The sequence below is a fragment of the Dermacentor andersoni genome, chromosome 1, assembly GCF_023375885.2.
Source record: "Dermacentor andersoni chromosome 1, qqDerAnde1_hic_scaffold, whole genome shotgun sequence".
Classification (NCBI taxonomy): domain Eukaryota; kingdom Metazoa; phylum Arthropoda; class Arachnida; order Ixodida; family Ixodidae; genus Dermacentor; species Dermacentor andersoni.
In genome coordinates, this window is record NC_092814.1 from 272,411,519 (window position 1) to 272,431,984 (window position 20,466).

The 20,466-nt window shown below is 45.8% G+C and overlaps 1 protein-coding gene across 1 annotated transcript; it reads right to left on the bottom strand.

Moving 5' to 3' along the window:
- Window positions 1-15,856: 15,856 nt before the first annotated feature.
- LOC126548312 (uncharacterized) lies at window positions 15,857-18,799 on the bottom strand. The gene is made up of 3 exons (XM_072284769.1): window positions 18,701-18,799; window positions 16,838-17,930; window positions 15,857-16,141 (listed from the first exon to the last, which is right to left on the bottom strand). The coding sequence occupies exons 1-2, from the start codon at window positions 18,710-18,712 to the stop codon at window positions 16,857-16,859; spliced, it is 1,086 nt and encodes a 361-aa protein (XP_072140870.1). The 5' UTR covers window positions 18,713-18,799; the 3' UTR covers window positions 15,857-16,141; window positions 16,838-16,856.
- Window positions 18,800-20,466: the final 1,667 nt, after the last annotated feature.

A 20,466-nucleotide genomic window follows, 5' to 3' on the forward strand; every position in this document is an offset into this window, starting at 1 on the left:
TTCGGTTAAGGCTTTAAAGGAAACTTTGGTGCTCGGCGCTTATGAGAGCTCACACAGCAGCGGGACCACTAAATTTTCGAAGTTTTGCAGCATCTTCACGCTTATGCAGTTTCTCAACAATGAGAGTTCCTGTGCAAGTTCGCATGAGTGTTGTCAGTCTAAACAAAATGACATATTTCAACCGATAAAATCTAAGCATTTTCTTGAAATTTGCCGTTCAAGAGATTGTCGCGAACGGCGAAACATTAAACGCGCTATCTATTTCACAATAAAAACAATTCATATCATCTATTACATCTACTAAACTCTGGAAGACAGTGGATATTGTGAAAATAGAAGAAACTACTGTAGTAAGGATTACAGCTGGTCCATGTAACTCTGACCACAAGATAATCTATATGTGTACGCTAACATAAAAGCCAGATGCAGTAAAATTTCAGTCCGACTGAATTGGTTATAAATCAATAGTATGGGCTATAGATGCATACTTGGTAAAGCTGCAGTCCTGGTAATTGAATAATTATTTGTTAAAAGCATTCAGCACGCAGCTTGCAGATATAATGAAAATCCCGCAGCACGGCATCATAAACCTTCAGCGTATCGTGGCTGACGCCATATCTCTGACGTCCATGCCTTGGACCCGCGCTATAGCGTTCGCAAGGTTCTCGGTTCTCCATTGTTTTCGGTGAGTGGTAATGGCAGCGTTTTCGTTAATTCTTTTCTTTAATTTACGATATCAAAGCCTCATATATATGTGAGCTTTTCGTGATATTAGCATCCATTCTTATCTCAAACGTAATGTGTTACACGGTGGGTAAAACCTGCGTGTAAACTGTCTTAGACTAGGCTTTTAACGCGCTGGGAAATTTGGTTCTAGTTTGCTTTTAACATACTGCATGTTTAGCAGGCATCCGTGGGATATTAATGAACGTTGTGACAAATAGCGAAAATTGGAGGCAAGAACGGCAGAAAATGTTAAAATTTCGGAATCGAAAATTTGGGCTTTCAGTGAGGATAGAGGGGCAAGAAGATAATGCGCATAATTCTGGGAAGCTGTACGCGACTTCATAGTAATAAAAAGGAAAGTAATGATTGAGCACTAGCGTACTAATGTGTGCCAAGACACGCTACAAGTACTGCGAGAAGCACTTGGGCAAGTACTAACGCACCTATAAAAATATATATACTGTTGACTGAAAGCAGGTCACAGTGACAGTGAACGCTAAGAAATATCTAGAAAATAACAAAAAACAATAATAATGAAATATTAATAACAATATAATTGTTCATAATTAAAGTAGACTGCGCTAACATGCCAAAAGCATTATTGCTCTCCGTAAAGCCCTTTGCTCTGGTAGGCCATTCCATAGCAAAGCTTACTTATCCAACATTTCGAGAACGGCGAATGGCGTCATGCAGCAGGAACAAAGACGGCTTCCGAGTAGACACGCAACTCTGTGTGACTCAGCTAAAAAGCGTAGCCGCACAGAATGTATATTTGTACATGATATCCCGACTGACTAGCCTGCTAACAAAGCAGAGTTTACTGGCATGTGACAGTAGGAGCTCTCGTGTTTTTATTGAAATGAAGAAGACGACGAAGTTCTTGCGTTCAGTTGGTGGTTTCTTTTGATGTTGAAGTTCTTTCTAATTTTGTGCTTCATCGTCCATCAGCAGCACGCAGTGCTGTTTGTACTGGCCCTCAAGACTCCTGCTTTGCTGGGAGGCCCTCAATGCAAAGCTTGCTATGGAGGAAATGGTGTTGGAACCGTATGGCGGCAGGGACAGGCCTTCCGCTGCAAGGAAGCACCTCAGCTTTTCAGTGGCATGAGAGGCTGGCGATTCCGAGTCTGATACAAGGTGGAATGGCTCGGATACCTTCATACCTGCTAAGCATCGGCGTTCAAGACGGAAGTCCTAGACATCGTCTTCAAGTGAAGCGACCATCATATACAACAGCATCGTGACTACGACAGTAGCCTTCGTGCCGGTAGACGTCGTGGTAAGCTTGAATGACATCTCCAAACAGAAACTTCAAGACTTTTTCTTCAAACTGGCCCCTGGTCTTATTCAAGTTGTTCGAGTGAACTAATGGAAAAATATCATTGTCGTCGACACAACAGATGAGAAGACGGTGCAAACTCTACTTGGCCTGTCTCAACTCTGTGGTGTGAACACACGGTTTTATATACCACAGGGAGCGAATGTAACAGCTGGTGTCATATCTAATATTGACCTAGAACTTAAAGACGACGTTTTGAAAGCATGATCGTTTGCACGCCACCATTCAAAATCACCAGCGCTCGAAGGCTCGGCTCGTCAAAGTGTGTGAAGACACTCTTTGACTGTGAAAAGCTAGCTAGCCATATGAAGGCTGGACTGGTGCAATACCCAATTCGACCTTTTGTACCAAGGTATTTACAGAGCCCTAAATCTCTGAAGATTGTTCATGTACAGGGTTAACTGCAAAAAGTGTTGTGGTCTGTGCTGAATGTGGCAACAATCACGGCGTAAATTCTTGCGACAGTCCCACATATCGCTGCCCTAACTGCGAAGGTGAACACTTGGCAACAGACAAAGAGTGTTCCACATTGAGGGAAAAACTAAAAGCTCTGAAAAAGAAAGCTAAAAAGAAGGCATCAGGAGAGAAGACTCGTAGCCATAGCGCCTGTCCAGCGGCTGCAAATGCCACAGCTGAGTACGTACCCGCACGTTCGAAGAATAGCGCAGACACCGTGCATCAGAAGGAAGGAGGGAGGCGAAACTTCTGCCTCTCAGCGAAATCGTGGCCGGCGCTTCCATCGAAAGCATCAGAACCTGTCTCTACAGAGATCATGCCTCCGAAAGCGTCCGCACGAGCTTCTACCAAGGCCCCGTCTACAGCAGAAAACACTCTAAATAGGGTGCCACAAATGGTCTCAGTCAACGATTATGCCCAGCTTATCAACTTTCTTAAGGTTCTTGTCAACATCATTAGGTCTCTGATTGCCGGTCGCCAGACACCAGCAACTTCTCGTAGCTCTCGTTCCAGTTCTCGACGGTCTTCACTAGAAACAATATGAACACTTGTCGAAAGCGTCGTCCATTTTTTCTGCAGTGGAATGTCAGGTCCCTACAACCGCGGCATGCTGATCTAGTCTTTCGTCTTCTCGCAATGAACACTCCGCCAGATGTTATAGCGCTTCAAGCAACTAATGTAAGAAAAGAAGAGTTCAGACTTGCAGGCTTCGTAGGTGTCCACAGCAACACTCGATGCACATTGCTGGCATGCGGTACTTTCCAGTGCACGGACGTTACACATCCACGAAATGCTTCAAAAGCATCGTTATACGTACGAGCTGATCCACATTTCGGAGTTATTAACACAGGTGACATCTGTAACGCCGATTTTGAATGTTCCGCTGTTGCTGTAAGTCTCAGAGATACAACGACGACTATGGCAAGCATATACTATCGACCGACGCGGTCTTCAGACACCACCTTACTGGAGTGCTTAGTCTCTCGTTGCGGCCCATCATCTGTGCTGTGCGGAGACTTGAATACTCACCATCCTCGCTGAGGTTCTCGTCTACAAGAGAGTCGTGGCGTGGAGATCAATGATAGACATGATCTACAAACCCTCAGTGACGGCTCACCTACATTTGTCGGCAGAGGAAAGCAACAATCCGCCATCGACCTTGCGATATCAACGAGAGATGTGCGCCTGGCCTGGTCATGTACATCGGACTCATGGGGCTCAGATCACCTACCGATTTGGTTGGCTCCAGAAAATGTTCCTAGCCGCCAGACTGCCGCCTACGCTGTGACAAATTGGGACAAGTTCCGTCAGCTGATTTCAAAGGCGCCATCACACGACAAACTATTCAAACTGGTGAGTGAGTGTCTACAACAAGGTACGGTACGACGACGACGGCGCATAGATAAACCAAACCCTGATCGTAAGCTCTTGAGTGTACGCGTCTGTCGACGCGCGCTTACAGGAGGGCGCAGCGTTCTAAACGAAGCTCTGATTGGAGGTATAGCTGCCTAGATGCAGCTATACGGCGGCACACAAAACAACTCCGTCGATAGAGCTGGGCCGCACTTTGTAGTTCGCTGCATACGGCAAGCGGTTTCGGAAGTTTATAGCGCATACTGAAGGCTCTCCAAACTCCTGAGATCTGCACGAATCCAACTGCTGCTTTGTGCATAACGAACGGCCGGTCGCCGAAAATTCTCGTGGAAGCATTTGCCAAACTTTTCGTATCTGCTATTCAAGAGACAACAGAAACGGCGACCTTAATTCGCTGACAAGTCACGGTATCATAACCTCTTGCTATGGTCCTGCTTGCGAGATGGATGAGCAGACTTAACTCTCGAGGAGCTAAGCTGTGCGCTTAGCCTTTCGAAACGCCGCACTGCGCCAGGCGAAGACGGTGTCACATACCAAGCCTTACGAAACATCAATGAGGACTGTCATAAGCTCATCTTGGACGAATATAGTGGAGTGTGGCGAACGAGTCAGATGCCCAAAGAATGAAAATAATCTGTGGAGATACCTATTTTAAAGCCCGGGCGTCCTGCAAAACACCTCAAGTCATACCGGCCAATATCACGAACATCTAATGTTATCAAGCTGATGGAACGAAGGGTACTGTTTCGTCTAGATAGCAGGGGCCGTATAACGTAAAACTATTCCAATATGTTTTTATTCCAATCTCGTGACGTCAAATTTGCGTAACCGCCAACGCGGGCGGTCACCCGCAGGGTTGTCTGAACAAACCAATTAAATGCTCCCCTCGTTCATAGGAGGTCACTTTTGTTTCCTTGAAAAAACGAATAGCATTGCTTGCACTGAGTGGCTTGTCTTATCTAATTGACTCACAAGAGGTGAGAAGCACGCTCAAGTGGAGTGGGATTCGATGGGGCCGAGCCACTGCACCGAATATCGATAACCGGATGAAGAGGGTGGTGCCGGCGTCTGTGATTGGTCCGCTTTCTCTTACTTAGCTTGCAGTGGCTCGTCGACAATCCCGGCGGCATGCAACGGAAGCTGAAGAATGACGCTAAAACGGACCCTCAGCAAAGAAGAGTTGGCAGAACGAGGTCGCAAACGTGCCTAAAGTTCTCGATAACGTTACACGGCCTCGCAAAAAGTTTTATTACACGCAAATAAATCCACGCTCTCCGTGCCGAAGCGATCGGCGGCAGCCATATTTATTCCTTTCGAAACGGTGCAGCCTGCGGCTATTCAGAAGAAAATTCAGTTTTGTTCGGCCTATTAAGGCATGTTTAACGCGTACCCGTCACACTGACGTGGTAAGCTTTTGCGGTTTTGTGACGTCGCGTGAGAGGCAGGTGAAGTGGATGCCGCCCGAAACCTTTTGACCAATAACCGAGAGCTAATGGCAAAAAGGCGTCGAATCAGAAATAACTATTATTGTTTGGTTCGGTCAAATTATGCATAATCGGTGTGTACACGTCATATAAGATGAGGAGATATCATGGTTTTCGTGACGTCGCGTGGCAGACAGGTGAAGGGGGGGAGTCCAAAAAGTTTTTGGCCGATCGCGGTGGGCTGATTGCAGAATTGGAATAGAAAACTATGGAATAGATTTACGCTATAGCGCCCCAGATTACAGGAACTGAATTTTTCCCTGATGTCATGAGCGGCTTTCATCGCTGTCGCTCAGCCCTTGACAGCATTGCAGACCTCGTATCATCGCTTGAATCTGCTCGAGAAAACAAGCACTCTGCATACATACCATTCTTAGACATACAGCAAACATTTGATTCGGTACACCATAGCGCGACTGTTTTCGCACTTATGACTGCAGGAAATTCGGGTCTTTTGCTTCATTTTATGAGCATTTTCTATCGGAGCGCGAAATGAAAGTGCGCGTTGGAGGAGCAACAAGTGAATTTCGCACTGTTAAGTGTGGTGTCCCGTAAGGCAGCGTCTTATCGCCGCTTTTCTTCAACAGCGTACTTGCTGGACTTCCAAGCCGATTGCCTCAAGAATGTGACTTTCGAATAGGCATAGAAATCCATGCTGATGACATCACATTATGGATCAGTGGTCCTTCGCACCACGGTCTACGTCTTCGTGGAATCTTGCAGAGAGCTCTGAATGTCACATCAGAGTACATGGATGAAGTTGGTCCGCAGATTTCACCCGCTAAGTCCGCCCCAATTGCGTATCATCCTAGATAACGCGCTCGTCGAACCATGAGCCGGCTATACCTCGGAGATACACCGATAGATTGGGTACAGCAACACAGCTACCTGGGCGTAGTTATCAATGGTCGCCTATCATGGCGCCCTGCCGTCACCTCTGTGCGACGCAGATCACAGTCCCTACTCGGATATGCGGCCGCCTTGACAGCTAGGGGTGACGGCTGTGACCAGATGACAGCATTACAGGTATACCAATCATCTGTACTTTCTGGCATGATCTATGCCTTGCCAGTGTTGAACTTACCGCCTAGTTTGACGTCTAAATTGGTACGCTACCATCGTGTTGCTCTCCGAATCATTCTTGGCTTACCTCGTGAAGCGCAGTCTGTTCTATTACTCACTGAAGCATACCAGCTGCCCCTGAGGCTGCAAGCAGAGCAGAGAGCGTTATATCATGTAGAATGTCTGCACCGAGCATCAGATGGACAAGCACTTATTAAACGGCTGGTTCAGCGACCATTCTCCCGCATGGGGAAAATGGCGGCAGTGTTCGTTGCCATTGCAGGCAGTTCACAAGATACTACCTCACTCACAACTCCGAAGGAACACAACAACAAATGCCCCTTCCCTATTCATGTTTCGATTCCCGAGATACACAAAAAGTCTGACCAGCCTGTATGGCACTATTCTAGTTGGGCCAGCTGCACTTCTTGGAAAAATATGGAAATCACCTTTAAATACTTTAGTATTCGCGGACGCATCGGTAAGCAGCGATGCCCAAGGCGCTGCAGCAGCTTTCTTATACCCTTCGACTGACGTAAGAAGGGTGTTTCGAATACCTCATCGATCATTAGCAACAACTGCGGAGCTGGCAGCGATTGATGTTGCTCTAAAGTACGTACACGAAGAAATACGCACATCGAAGGTCGTCATCTAGGCACGTATCCAGGAATTTTTTTCGGGGGGAGGGGCAATCTAAGGTAACTTTTCTATGCAGGTGAAAGGGGGGGGGGTTACCTTTACTGGCTCGAATGTGAATAACTCCTAGCATTCGTCATAAAGACACGTAAACCCGCAAAATAGATATGAAATAAGGTGTATCTCACAGGCGTTGCTGGGAGATACACCCTATCTCCTTTACTTGGCAAACAAGGAACCACATCAAATGGACTCGCGCTGGAAAGAAGCGCAGCAAGAACACTGCCAAGCGCAAGTAAACAAGCGAAAGTGTAAAATAAAGATTTCTGTAGTAGCATACAACATTAAAAAACAGCAGTTAGCAACCAAGGCCCACGGACCGCGCGGGGTATTGTTACTCCGCCAGTCAATCACAGAAGCAAACAAAATCGTCGTCATGCGGCCTTTTCAAAATGGCATCGTACTTGATACCTCCGGAGCGTTTGCTGTTCTTGAAGAGTCTTTTCATCGACGGAAGCAATGAGGTGTGTAACAAACGTGGAAAAAGTGTATGAAGTCTGAGCATTTCACTCTTCAAAAGTCTACCTGCCGCGGTTGCTTAGTGGAAATGGTGTTAGGCTGCTAAGCACTAGGTCGCGATGGAATCCCGGCCACGGTGGCCACATTTTCGATGAAGGCGAAATGCGAAAACACCCGTGTACTTAGATTTAGGTGCACCTTAAAGAACCCCAGGTGGTCCAAATTTACAGAGTCCCCCACTACGGCGTACCTCATAATCAGTTCGTGGGTTTTGCACGTAAAACTCCATAACTAATTAATTAAATCTTCAAAAGTCTGCGGTACAGTTCATTTCACTGATGAGCCCGTTTTACTCATGAAACTTCACTGCCAACTGAAGTGAAACTTGACAATAAATAGTTGCTGCGAATAAAGCATTTTATTTCAGTTCAATAAAGAATTAGGCTTTCGCCATTCCACTACAACAGACGAGGGAAAACGTACAAAATTACGCGCTAATAACTTTATTTTTGTGGTTACCACCTTAATTGGGTAACAGGAAAAGCCTGAAGTATGAATTATTTGCAGTATCACGGAGGAACAGTGGCTGGCGGTTTGAAGGCATGGGCGGGGCTTCCCTGCAGACTTAAAGGGACACTAAAGCGAAACAATAAATCAGTTTAGACTAATGAAGAATTGTTTGAGATACCTGCAGGCAGTCATTTCAAAAAAATAGTTTGGTTATTAGATGACAAAATCAAGGTCCAAGTATCAGTATTTGAATTTCGCGCCGAAACCCCAGCGCCGGTACGTCAGCGTGACGTCAGGGATTCCAAAGTATGTTTTCGCATTTGGGCAGCGTTGGCTGAATAAAGGTTCCCGAAACTTGGTATGTTTAATATCTGGTTCCTTTAGAGCACAATGTAGTCAATCTGTACCGCTATATATAATTAGTAGGCCCTAGAAGATGCCATCAAAATCCAAGACGTCACAGCCCCCAGGTGCGGGAACTTAAGTAGGCGTCGCCACCCGTATTTCGTTCTTGCGCTTTTTCTGGCTTACCAAACGTCTTATCGTTGTAAGAGTGGTGTTTTTGGTGTTGTAGAACGGTAATTTACTGACGCAGAAGAAATCATTTTTCACTTTAGTGTCCCTCTAAGTTGTATCCGACTATAGCAGCGTTTTTCGAATTAGGCTTGGTAGAATTATAGAGAAATGTATATTTGCGGAACAATCGCAGTTCTTTTCGATCCTTCGTTTACTGCTATACTAAGGTAAGTGCCAAAACCGACTCGTATTGTTATTTGGGCTGTTGCGTAACGATGCGTGGCAGTCAGTCCCGTACAGCCGCGTAGAGCGCAGGACGCTGAGGTTGTCGACGTACTACGCCCACCGTGGAAGGTTAGAAAAACATTCACATAAGCATAACAGAGAAGTGGCTACGTCCGGCGACTCGAATGATAACTGTAGAAGCGTCTTCAAGGGGTGTACGGTAGCGCGTTTAAAAGACGGGACAAAAGAAGACACACAGGGACACACACAGCGCTAACTTCCAACAATGTTTATTATCGAAAACAAGGTCGTACTTATACACTCAGCCAACATAAGTCACTGCCACGTGAACAGATAAACATTCAGAGCGAAACATTTTTATAAGTGATATGTTAAGCCATACGCATAAATTTCAGTTCTTTTTCAGAGAGAGCTAATGACGGTTTGCTGATACAGGAATCCCCTAGGGCATCAATCTGCTCGCCTTCTATTATAAGCCTAGCCAATTCGCACTTATTTCTACCAGTAATGGTTGTTGATTCGAAGAGAGGAGAGCACTTATGTTGCTTACAATGAAGGGAGAGAAGCCCATCTGATGCAACTTTGTCGACATTATTTTTGTGTTCGCGCAGTATATCATTAATGCATCTGCCCGACTGTCCGACGTAATACTTTCCACACGATAAGGGTATACGATATATAAGATATCTTACAATCTCTAAACTTCTTCCTGTGTTTAATTTGGCAGCTAGGAGCACTTTCTTTCCTTTCTGGTCTTGTTTTCCTGCACAAGCTGATTAGCTTGTTAGGTGCAGAAAAATCCACATCAGTGTTACCTCGGCGGGCAACTTTCTTAGGTTGTGCGACAACCTGTGGATATAAGGTATCACTACTGTTTTTTTTTTCTCACGGTTACTATTTCCTTCCGCAAGTTAAGCAGTCCCAGATGGCGGCACTTGCCTAAGTATTCCCTCTGCAACTGATGCCAGAACATGACTATGGATACCTTGCTTCATGTAGCCGCATGGCCTGTTGCGTGAACGCTTCGTCAGTGCAATGATGGCATGATTTAGGAAGTGCGCTAGTAAAACACATTTTCGTAACTCCTCTTTTTACAAGTTTAGAATGGGCTGAATGATACGACAACAACGGTTTATTTGTCCGGGGAGTGTCGCACCAGCATTTTAGATCATCACCGAAGGTAAATTTAACATCAAGAAACTTGATCTTTTGTTCTATGGTCACTTTGAACCTAACTTGAGATGGACAAAGGTACTCGCGTATAATACTATTAACAGCGGAACACTCTGTCTCAAAGTTGTCTAGGTTAACTTTAACAAACACTAAAAAATCACCAACAAATCTACATATTTTAAGTAATTTTGTTACATTGACGCGTGATTTTTTTGCACAGATGTTGACTTCATGTACAAGTCTAAAAGTTCTGAAAAATATTGAATGGTTGTGCCCGATTTTGTACTAACTCTTACAGCCCCAAATTCCTCTATGACATTCATCTATGACAAATGACATTCCGTACCTTCAAAAACAAGGGGTCTGTATAGGATTCGGCTTAGCGCCTGTTTTAAGCAATCTGTAGTTAGCTAAGCTAGGCAGAGATCTGTATTCACGCGTCAATGATAGAAAAGTTGTTAAAATATTTAGATTTGTTGGTGATTTTTTACTGTTTGTCAATGTTAAGGCTAGACAACTTTGACAGAGTGTGTTCAGCTGTTAGTAATATTATACGCGAGTGCCTTTGTCCATTGGAAGTTAGGTTCGAAGTGCCCATAGAACAAAAGATGAAGTTTCTTGATGTTAAACTTACCTTCGGTGATGATCTAAAATGCCGGTGCTACAGTCCCAGGACTGTAGCACCAGCAGCAACGGTTGTAGCGACAACCGTTGTTGTCGTATCATTTAGCCCATTCTAAACTTGTAAAAAGAGGAATTGCGAAAATGTGTTTTACTAACGCACTTACTAAATCATGCCATCATTGCACTGACGAAGCATTCACACAACAGGCAATGCGGCTACATGAAGCAGGTTATCCCAATCATGTAGTGGCATCAGTTGCAGAGGGAATACTTAGACAACTGCAGCAATCTGGGACTTCTGAACGTGCGGAAGGAAATACTAACCGTGAGAAAAAAAGACCGACAGTGATACCTTATATCCATCGGTTGTCGCACAATCTAAAGAAAATTGTCCACCAAGGTAACAATCATGTGTTTTTTTTCTGCACCTAACAAAGTAATCAGCTTGTGCAGGAAAACAAGACCAGAAAGGAAAGAAGGTGCTCCTAGCTGCCAAGTTAAACACAGGAAGAAGTTTAGAGATTGTAAGATATCAATTATATATCGTATACCCTTATCGTGTGGAAAGTATTACGTCGGACAGTCGGGCAGATGCATTAATGATATACTGCGCTAACACAAAAATAAAGTCGACAAAGTTGCATCAGATGGGTTTCTCTCCCTTCATTATAAGCAACATAAGTGATCCCCTCTCTTCGAATCAACAACAATTACTGGTAGAAATAAGTGTGAATTGACTAGACTTATAAGAGAAGCCGAGCAGATTGATGCCCTAGGAGATTCCTGCATCAGCAAACTGTCATTGGCTCTCTTTGAAGAAGAACTGAAATTTATGTGTATGGCTTACATATCACTTATAAATATGTTTTGCTCTGAATGTTTATCTGTTCACGTGGCAGTGACTTATGTTGGCTGAGTGTATAAGTACGGCCTGGTTTTCGATAATAAACATTGTTGGAAGTTAGCGCTGTGTGTGTCCCTATGTGACTTCTTTTGTGCCGTCTTTTAATCGCGCTACCGTACACCCCTTGAAGATGCATTACCAACAAGCCCACATTGCAACCCTGTAGAAGCGTCATCTAAAACACACGGTATAGTTCTCCACATCCGGCGGCGTTTTTTCTACTTCCTGTTTAAATAAAAAAGACGTTGATCTATAAATATCTTCATAAACCATACTAAAATTAGTTAATTTTCGCTTTTTCTTCCTGCTTGGGTGTTGCCTAGGCCCTCTCCCTTAGTATGTCGCTTCATTTCTCAACTACTTGCGACTCTTGTTTCCAATTGCCAGTTTTGCACGAAAAGGGCTGTACATACAATTCGGGAAATATCGTGTGAGGTAACGGGTTACATTCATATTGCTTATGCGTTTAACGGTTACTGCAGGGTTTGACGATGGTTGCTGTTTCGCATGGTTTTATTTTCCACCTTTTCTAACCAATATCGCGAATATATGGTTCCGAGGATCTGCCAGCTCGCGGCGAGCCATCACTCGAGGAAATAATGAAGGAAAAAGAAAAGTTAAACGCAACTGGCGTTTTCTCCGGCCGCAGCGCGTTCCACGAGCATACAGACCAGCTGACTGCGAACCAAATCCCTTTCCTGCCCCCTGGATCAGTCTAAGCAAGGGTCGAACTAACGAAGCAACAGCGATGCGCGTGACCGTTGAATAGATGGTGACAACTGAACGCAGCTCGAGTTAGTTGGGCGCGCATCGAATCGATGAGAAAACTGGCCTTCACACCCCAGGAGATGCCGATAACTACCGTCATCCAAAAGGAGTGAAAAAGGCAGCAAAATGTTGACCGCCGAGCACCTGTCAAGTCTCAACATTGATTTGGCGGCGCTTTAGCACTGTGTGTGAGGAGTGGTGGCGTAGGGTGCGTGGGGTGCGTGGGGGGGGGGGGGGCTGCACCCCCCCCCCCCGGGGTACGTGCCTGTCGTCATCCTTACAGACTCCCATGCTGCCCTTAGCAGGCTGTTGAGAAATGATGCCAATAGCCCAATTCTACGCAGTATAATAGAATCCGCCGATAAAATCACTTCTCGTGGGGTGTCCCTCATTGCCCAGGGGATACCTTCGCACGTGGGTATTGCTAGAAATGAAGAAGCTGATTGCCTCGCTTCAATCTGTGCTCACAACGATAGTGACTGCCCTGAAATTTCTTGTATGATTGACAACGCCCGTGTGTTAATCCGCCGATAGCTCCAAAAGCAGGACCCAGACCAGCGTGTTGCAAGCGGCTCGTTCCCTCTCCGTGTTCATGGTCGTGGCTCGCCTCGTAGTGCCAGAGCACTATCAGTGAAATTAAGAGTTGGATCTATGTTGGTGCGCGAACGTTTGTTAAGTCAAGGACGTGCGGACAATCCGTCGTGTACGTCCCGTGGCTCCTGTGAGACACTTGAACATATTATATTGGAGTGCCCCGCATTCGTCACACAACGTCCACTGCTAATTAAGGAATGTGGACTGATTGGACTCAAGTGTGCGGCCCTTGACGTTTGCCTCTTTCCGAGGTGGAGTGGTACTCAACGCGACCAGGCCCATAGAGCCTTGCTAAGTTTCTTGCAGAAAACTGATTTGGCCTCCCGTTTATAGACATTTTTTCCCTGTGCCTACTTTCTTTTGTTCGTGTCTCTGTCATTTGTTTATTTCGTATTTTCTTTCCTATTTCTTTGTTTCCTCTCTTCTTCTCCTCTTCTCTTTTCATTCCCTCCTCCCAAAAGAGTAAGCAGGTGTTGAGCCCCTCTCGGTGGCAGTTGTCAGCTTGCCCCCTCCCTGTTTCTTTTGTGTGCTTGTATGTTTCCTTAAATAATAATAATAATAATAATAATAATAATAATAATAAATATATGTCCGCGTTATCAGGCCCTAGATGGAGGCTTAGAAAAGACTTTTTACTACGAGTGAAGTTAAGTTCGGCACCTTGAACTGCAGTTATGCCATTAGGCACGTTGCGCTGAACAGAATGCAAAGCCTAGCCAGGGGTCGAAGTGAAATAACGGAGACGCGACACCAAGTTTGCAGTGACACTTCCGTTCGCTTATGACGAGGCAAGAGTGTCCGAGATCTGAAATTGTAGAAATGTGCATGCTTTGCATATGACTTGGTGTCGTCGCACTCGATATCAGGAGTGCAAACACGATTGAGCTCGGCAAAGCTCAGCTGGCTCAGCGCGTATCGGACGATCACTTAAGCGTGAGTGCTTGTCTTGTAGTTTGGCGTATAGACTTTTCTTTGCTGCCCTAACGGCAGGCGGCGGGGATGCTGCAGATAAATGAAAGCGTCGCAGCGTCATTTGGCTCGTGCAAGGCCCAAAGTTTCTTGCAGAAACTACTAGAGGGAACTCTGGCGCTAGTTTTTACGGACGCTGCAAGCAGGGTGGTTCAGTCAGCATTGGAAGGACGATTACCACATAAACTTGTCTAGTCTTCGTTCTTCTTCCTTATAGCAGCTTTGTGACATTACGCATCTATTAGTTTCAAGAAAATATTGCGTTACAAATGCAACAAACAGCAATCCTGCAGTCCTGTTGACTGCAGCATTTGTAAAGTAATAGGATTGCTTCGAAATTTAACAATAAAGAGAGGGTTCTGACTTATTTATCACGCCACGCATTTGACGCGTACACCTTATGTGTGACGCCTCCTTGCGCTCGCACCCTCCCCGACTTCCTCCCTAGCAAGCGCGACCGAGGAAGGCAAGAGAGAAAGGGGGAAGGCGCCTTCTTCCCTTGCTCCCTTTCACAATCTTTCACAATACAGCATATTGCGCGTGGCCGCGATGTCTTTGCACTTGGACTTTATACGGTACATCATGGCGACTTCGTCACCGACGGCGACGGCGACGGCGGAAATTCGCCGGAGTGTCCATATAATAGCTATCGCAATAATAATGAAACCTTCGCGCTTTTTTATCAGCAGGTTTGCGTTTGAGAGGTAGTGATGAAACAATTAGATATACTCAGGGATCATGTTCCGATTTATTGTTGGGTCACGCTAAAGAGAGATGCACTGACTGGCACGATAATGCTCAAAAGGCCGCGCTATACAGGGTGTTTCAAGTAACATAAAGAAAAGTAAAACAAAGTGGTTAACCGCGGCTGAATGAAACCAACGACTTATGGTTTGCCGTCATGGGGGGCTCCTTAGAGTGTTATTTTTGCATTCCATTTAATAAATTAGTTAACTAAGGTCAATTATGAATACTGTTTAAGTTCACTTTAGAGCCAAGTGCGCTTCGTTACGTTGTAGAGGAGGTTCAGAAACGACCGATCCAATTTTTTGTGGCAACGTACGTGCTGTGTGGTGACTTTTTTGGTGTTTCAAGGAAGCCCGCGAAATACGAAATAATGCCACGTGACTGCGCTCATGCGCTATTGTATTGCAGCGCACTCAACCCTGCTTCGTGCGAAAGAACCGTGCCCGCGGACCATGGCGAAGTGAGAGGCCGCGGCTGTAGGCATCAACTTCGCAGTGCGTCAGCATCTTTGCCGGTGGCACATGGAAATGAAGCGTCGTCGTCTCTGATAAGCGATATGCTCGAAGCACGGTTGAGAGGGCTGCGACATGTACGTATGGTGCTTATGTTAGAGGTACTACCTATGTTTGTAATACTGTGTAGAAACATGCTCTGCTAATGCAGTACACGAGACCCCCCCCCCCCCCCCCCCACGTCCTTGCGATCGCAATCTCACGCTTCACACATTCAGCTGATAAATGTCATTTTTTTTTTCGTTTGCCGCTTTTCACCGGCTCACGTCACGCACGTCAGACCTCCCTGACCGTCAGAAGAGCACAAGCTAGCCGAATAGGACGATAGTGAAATAAGTAATTAATTAATTAAGTAAGTAAGTAATTAGGTGTTTGATTAATTAACTAATTAATTAATCAATCAATCGATAATTAATGAATAATTAATGAATTAATTAATTACGCGCATGGTTTGTCAATCAGAGTTAATTCTAACAATATAGTTTAGGTTGTTGCGCCTGATTTATTTAGCTTATGCTAATAGCCGCGCTTACGCGGTGTTGTTATGCGACGCTTTCGCAAGATTCTTGACACAGCTTCAACCTCATCTTTGTCTTACCATCCTGCCAAAGAGTTTTACTATCATTGATACTCGGAAAAAGGTGCAGTGTTACCCGTTACAGGAGCGTTATCGCCGGAAGTAAAGAAACTGAAAGCACTGTCGAACTTTATGAAGATACCTTTATTGCAGATACTTCTGTGCAGGATAGCTTCGTTTTTTGGCACTCGCTTCTGCAATGTTTGGCATATGTGGGTATTCCCATTGAGGAAACAAAATATATATTGCGTTGTAGTTCTTCGAAGTGGTACCGTGTTATTAATTAGTGTGTAGTGTAGAAGTATCGCTTCTTACTGCACGAAGCTCCGAAGACTATGGCACAGGCGGAATATAGTTGCGAGCTTCATTGTACTAATGGAAAACTGCGTTGGTGACCAGCACACAAACCTAGAAGAAAGAAAAAAAGACGAGAACAATGATTTGTTAAGGAGTTGTGTGACAGATTTCGTCAAAAATACCCCGTAATGTAAAAAGCATTCAATTCGTTTACTCGGTAATACTACCGGTTCACCCAAATTATTTGTTTTGCAAATGTTTATGCTTAAATATTCTCTAAAAAATTTCGCCGTCCAGTCATTATCCAAAATTGCGGTAATCAAGTCTAGCGTGAAAAGGATAGAAAAAATGCTTTAGAACAGTTGCTATTGAGGCTACTCTATGCGTAATACTTCATATACGCTCCATCCTTCTGAGTGGTTAAGTGTTTAAGCACAGAAAAAACTTGGGACAAGGTGCATACAACTCCGGTTTTAATTTAAAATACTAAATTACCCTTTTTTCGCGCATTTTACTTGAATGTGGCACAATGTTTTCGACTCCTGCTATTGAGCAATCATTTACTTTATAAAGACCATTCGGGGCGTCTCAACGATCATGTCCATTGTTTGGCTACCTCACATATACAAACACGACTTTCCTGCTTGCACCGCTTTTTATTATGTAGTTCGCACTAGCACATCTAACTTTTAAAAATTTCCTCTACAGTATTTACCGATCTGTTATCTAAACATGCGCGAATGGGAATAGCAGTGACAAAGCTTTCTGACCTTAGATGCGCGGCAAACTCAGCTATTGTATACTTACAGACATCCATAAAAATAATTCAGCCGACGACCACCTCCTTTCCAGAGCTTTGGGACACGGATCCAGACCCGGCAGCCTCCTTGCCGAAGGCACTACCATGGCTTGACTGACCTTCGCCTCGGTTGAAGCCCTCGCTTTCACTCAGGCCGAAGCTTTTCGAATCTCCGTAGGACGAGCTGTGCCCGAAGACCTTCTTGTCCGAGCCTCCAAGATTGTAGGCAAAGCTTCCCTGGCCAGCTTCCTGCCCAGCGGCCTTATTAGCAAAACCTCCGGCACTCTCATAGCCCGAACTCGCAGCAGCCGCACCACCGACGCCGCCTCCGTAGCCTCCGCCGATTCCGCCAACTCCCGGCCCAACACCCACGCCGGGTTCGCCAACGCCACCAACTCCGGGACCAACACCGAGAGCACCTCCGACAGGTCCTCCGACGGGTCCTCCAACGACTCCCTTGCCGAGGCCGGGACCGACCCCAACAGCGCCTCCAACAGGTCCTCCAATGGGTCCTCCAACGGGTCCTCCGACTACTCCCTTACCGATACCGGGACCGACGCCCACACCAGGACCACCAACAGGACCAACAGGTCCTCCAGGACCAACACCAACACCGGGAGCGACTCCTCCTCCGTAGCCAGAACCGACTCCACCTCCGTAACCAGCGCCTCCAATGCCCACACCCGGACGAACGCCTCCACCGTAACTAGCGCCTCCGATGCCTACACCTGGACGAACGCCTCCACCGTAGCCACCTCCATAGGAACCACCGTAGCCACCGCGGTAGCCTCCGCCGTAACCTCCTCCGTAGGCACCTCCTCCGGCACCGTAGCTACCACCCAAGCTGGAACCGTAGCCTGCTCCACCATATCCGCCGCTCACTCCCGGTCCGTAGCCACAGGGGCATGGTGGGCAGCCGCCGAGGCCACCGCCGAGCCCACCGCCGCTCAGGAAGAGCCCGCGACCTTCGATCTTCTCATCGCCTTCCTTCTTGTCATCGTCAGCGGATGCCACTGTTGTTGTTTCAGCTGGTTTCTCATCGGCCGGCTTGTCTTCGGCAAGCACAAGGAGGCACAGGGGAAGCAGACACGATAAAACTAGCTGCAAATCATACAAATCGCGAATTAGCACACAAGAAGAAAAAATGGAACAGAGTGCTGTTTAACTTCATGCACACAATACGGGTCTTAAATTATGTAACAATTCGTTTCGCTTCCCATTATGTCTGCCCTTCGTTAATGGTCCTCGCGGAGCCACGCCTCAGCTATCGCAGAGGTCAACCACTCAGCGGGACTGTTACGAAATTAATAAAATCGCTCGAAATAATCCTTACATATTTCGGCCTTCTGATCATCGGTAATGTAACTCTCACAGCAGCAGGACACGTGTATATATGGTATTTGGTTTCAGGGGTGCACTGCTTTAAAATTGCAAAGAATCTTCTTCGTGAGCCATACCTGAGATGATAAAGCTTGTGTGTTCCAGATACGACACTCATCATGTCAAATATGGCGTCACATGATACGGTTATCCAAAAACATCATAAAACACCATTACTAAATAAATGGCTCACAAAAGCACTGTTACCACGTTACAGGCACAGAAAATACATGACGCCAAAAAAGCCGGCTACTGTACAAGCAGGCTTCTTTGTGAACGTCGTAATTCACTGCGCTCTACAGGGAACCTCGTTTCTAACACTACAACTACGCAGTAAGCGCATATAGCCCTGAATATTTCACTGAGAGGTTAGCATGACAAGGTTCTATTAAAAGAGGAGGAAAATTTTCGAGCGTTGAAAGGAAGCGCCACAAACAAACCGAATGAAGCATTTGTGCATGAAAAACGCAAAGCGGGGCCAGCATGCTTACAATGGTCCTCATGGCTCTGAAGCTTTTGGTTGACTGATCCCAGTCGCTGCCATGGGGCGCGCTGTTTTATATTCACGCGTCTCCTCTCTGGCTTCAAGGACCCGTAGGCGTTGGACAGGCCATCGTTGGCTTCCTTCTCGGAAGGCATTTCTCCAGCTACACGTCTAGTTCCTCGTGCCTGACAATGAAGCGGCGCCGGCAATCGCCTTCGACGCGACGCCGGTTTACTCTCGCCGGTCAGAGGTTTCCTGGCCATCTTTCTCAATCAACGGGCCCACCTGGGCACTTTTCCGCGCTCATACGCACAGACAGCGCGGGCTGCGCAACACCCGTGTGCCAAGGGGGCGCCGCCGCCTGCCGCAGTTCGCATGCATGTTGCTTGTAACGCTAGGGCGTAGGCGATTACGTTCGCCGGCTGTGAGTCGAGTTTGTATATAGACGCGTTCGGGCTTTTTCGTGACTCCACGTTAACCTTGCGGGCATGCGCATGACGTTGTAGCCGCCTAGAATTAACGACATGTCTCATGCAATTATTAATGAGGCACGTCGGCTTTTCCTACATTGTCTCGCACTTCTGTCTCAAGAAAGTAAAATAGAAATGAAGCCAGGTGATGAGATCTGTGTGTCTTTTTTTTTTTTTTTTAATCGTTGCATATATAGGAGGTGGAAAGGCGGTTGTAAGGTAGGTAACATGCGAGGTGTGATGGCAACGTGAGTTGAATTATTGAGAATTTTGACGGAACAACTGGAAAAGAGAGCGTATGGAGGGGACAGGTCAGTTTCCACAGAAGCTAGAACTTCATAGATTGCGCAGCTATTTTGTAAGCTTGTGATTAATGAGTACCTTAAGTTTTGTAAGTGGGCTGTTGAAATTTAAATCGCTTGATTGCGTCATGCATCCAAGAGGTACTCCCAAATCTTGGCAATTATCGTTGGTCTCGCTTAACAGTTGGCTGGCGCGGCCAGAAATCTTCCGAATTCTTCGTAGAGGGCTGTTGTAATTGTTATCCGTTGGCTCCCTGTAGACATGCTTAAATAAGAATGAATTTACATTTTCAACGTAAGCAGCGTCACTTCTAAAACATCGCTACCGGACTATGCCATCATGTTCTGCATCATTCTTTGGTGCAGCAATCACAGAGCCACGAAATTTGATAACAGAATTTTTTATCTAAATGCTTAATCCTTGAACAGCACTTCAAATGTATTCAAGAGCTTATCAAATGTGATCAAGAATACTGCATCTTCTGTTAATAGAGGAGCAATAAGTTTGCTTTCACTACTAATCGCATCCTTAGCGCGGGCTTATACACTGAGGGGTCAACAGCGATGAGATAGAAGGAAATATGGATCGAATTTCTGTCACGTTCTTTTCTAATTCCATATATCCGGGGTTTTTTGTTGTTTTTTGTTTTGACGAATGCGTAAGGTTCTTTTTATACGAAGGCTTTTCAAAACTAGTTGTGCCGATGGTGTTCCGCCGCGAAGGGCATGAGATTTACAGAAAATTTGTAGCACAATTTCAGAGTTCGCACACTAGGGAATGCTTAGTAATTGAATATCCGGAGTTCTCACATTTACATTCGACAAAGACGTGAACATGGCAATTCGTATCCCAAAGCGCTTGAAAGTGCATAGCTAGTCGAAGCAATTTCAGTTCATTACTCACCCCGAGCCGCCAAGAAACGCACTCTTCAGCGTTGCGTCCGTAAATAGGTGAATCAAAATTCGTGTGCAATGTAAGTGCCAATGCTTCGCCTGATATA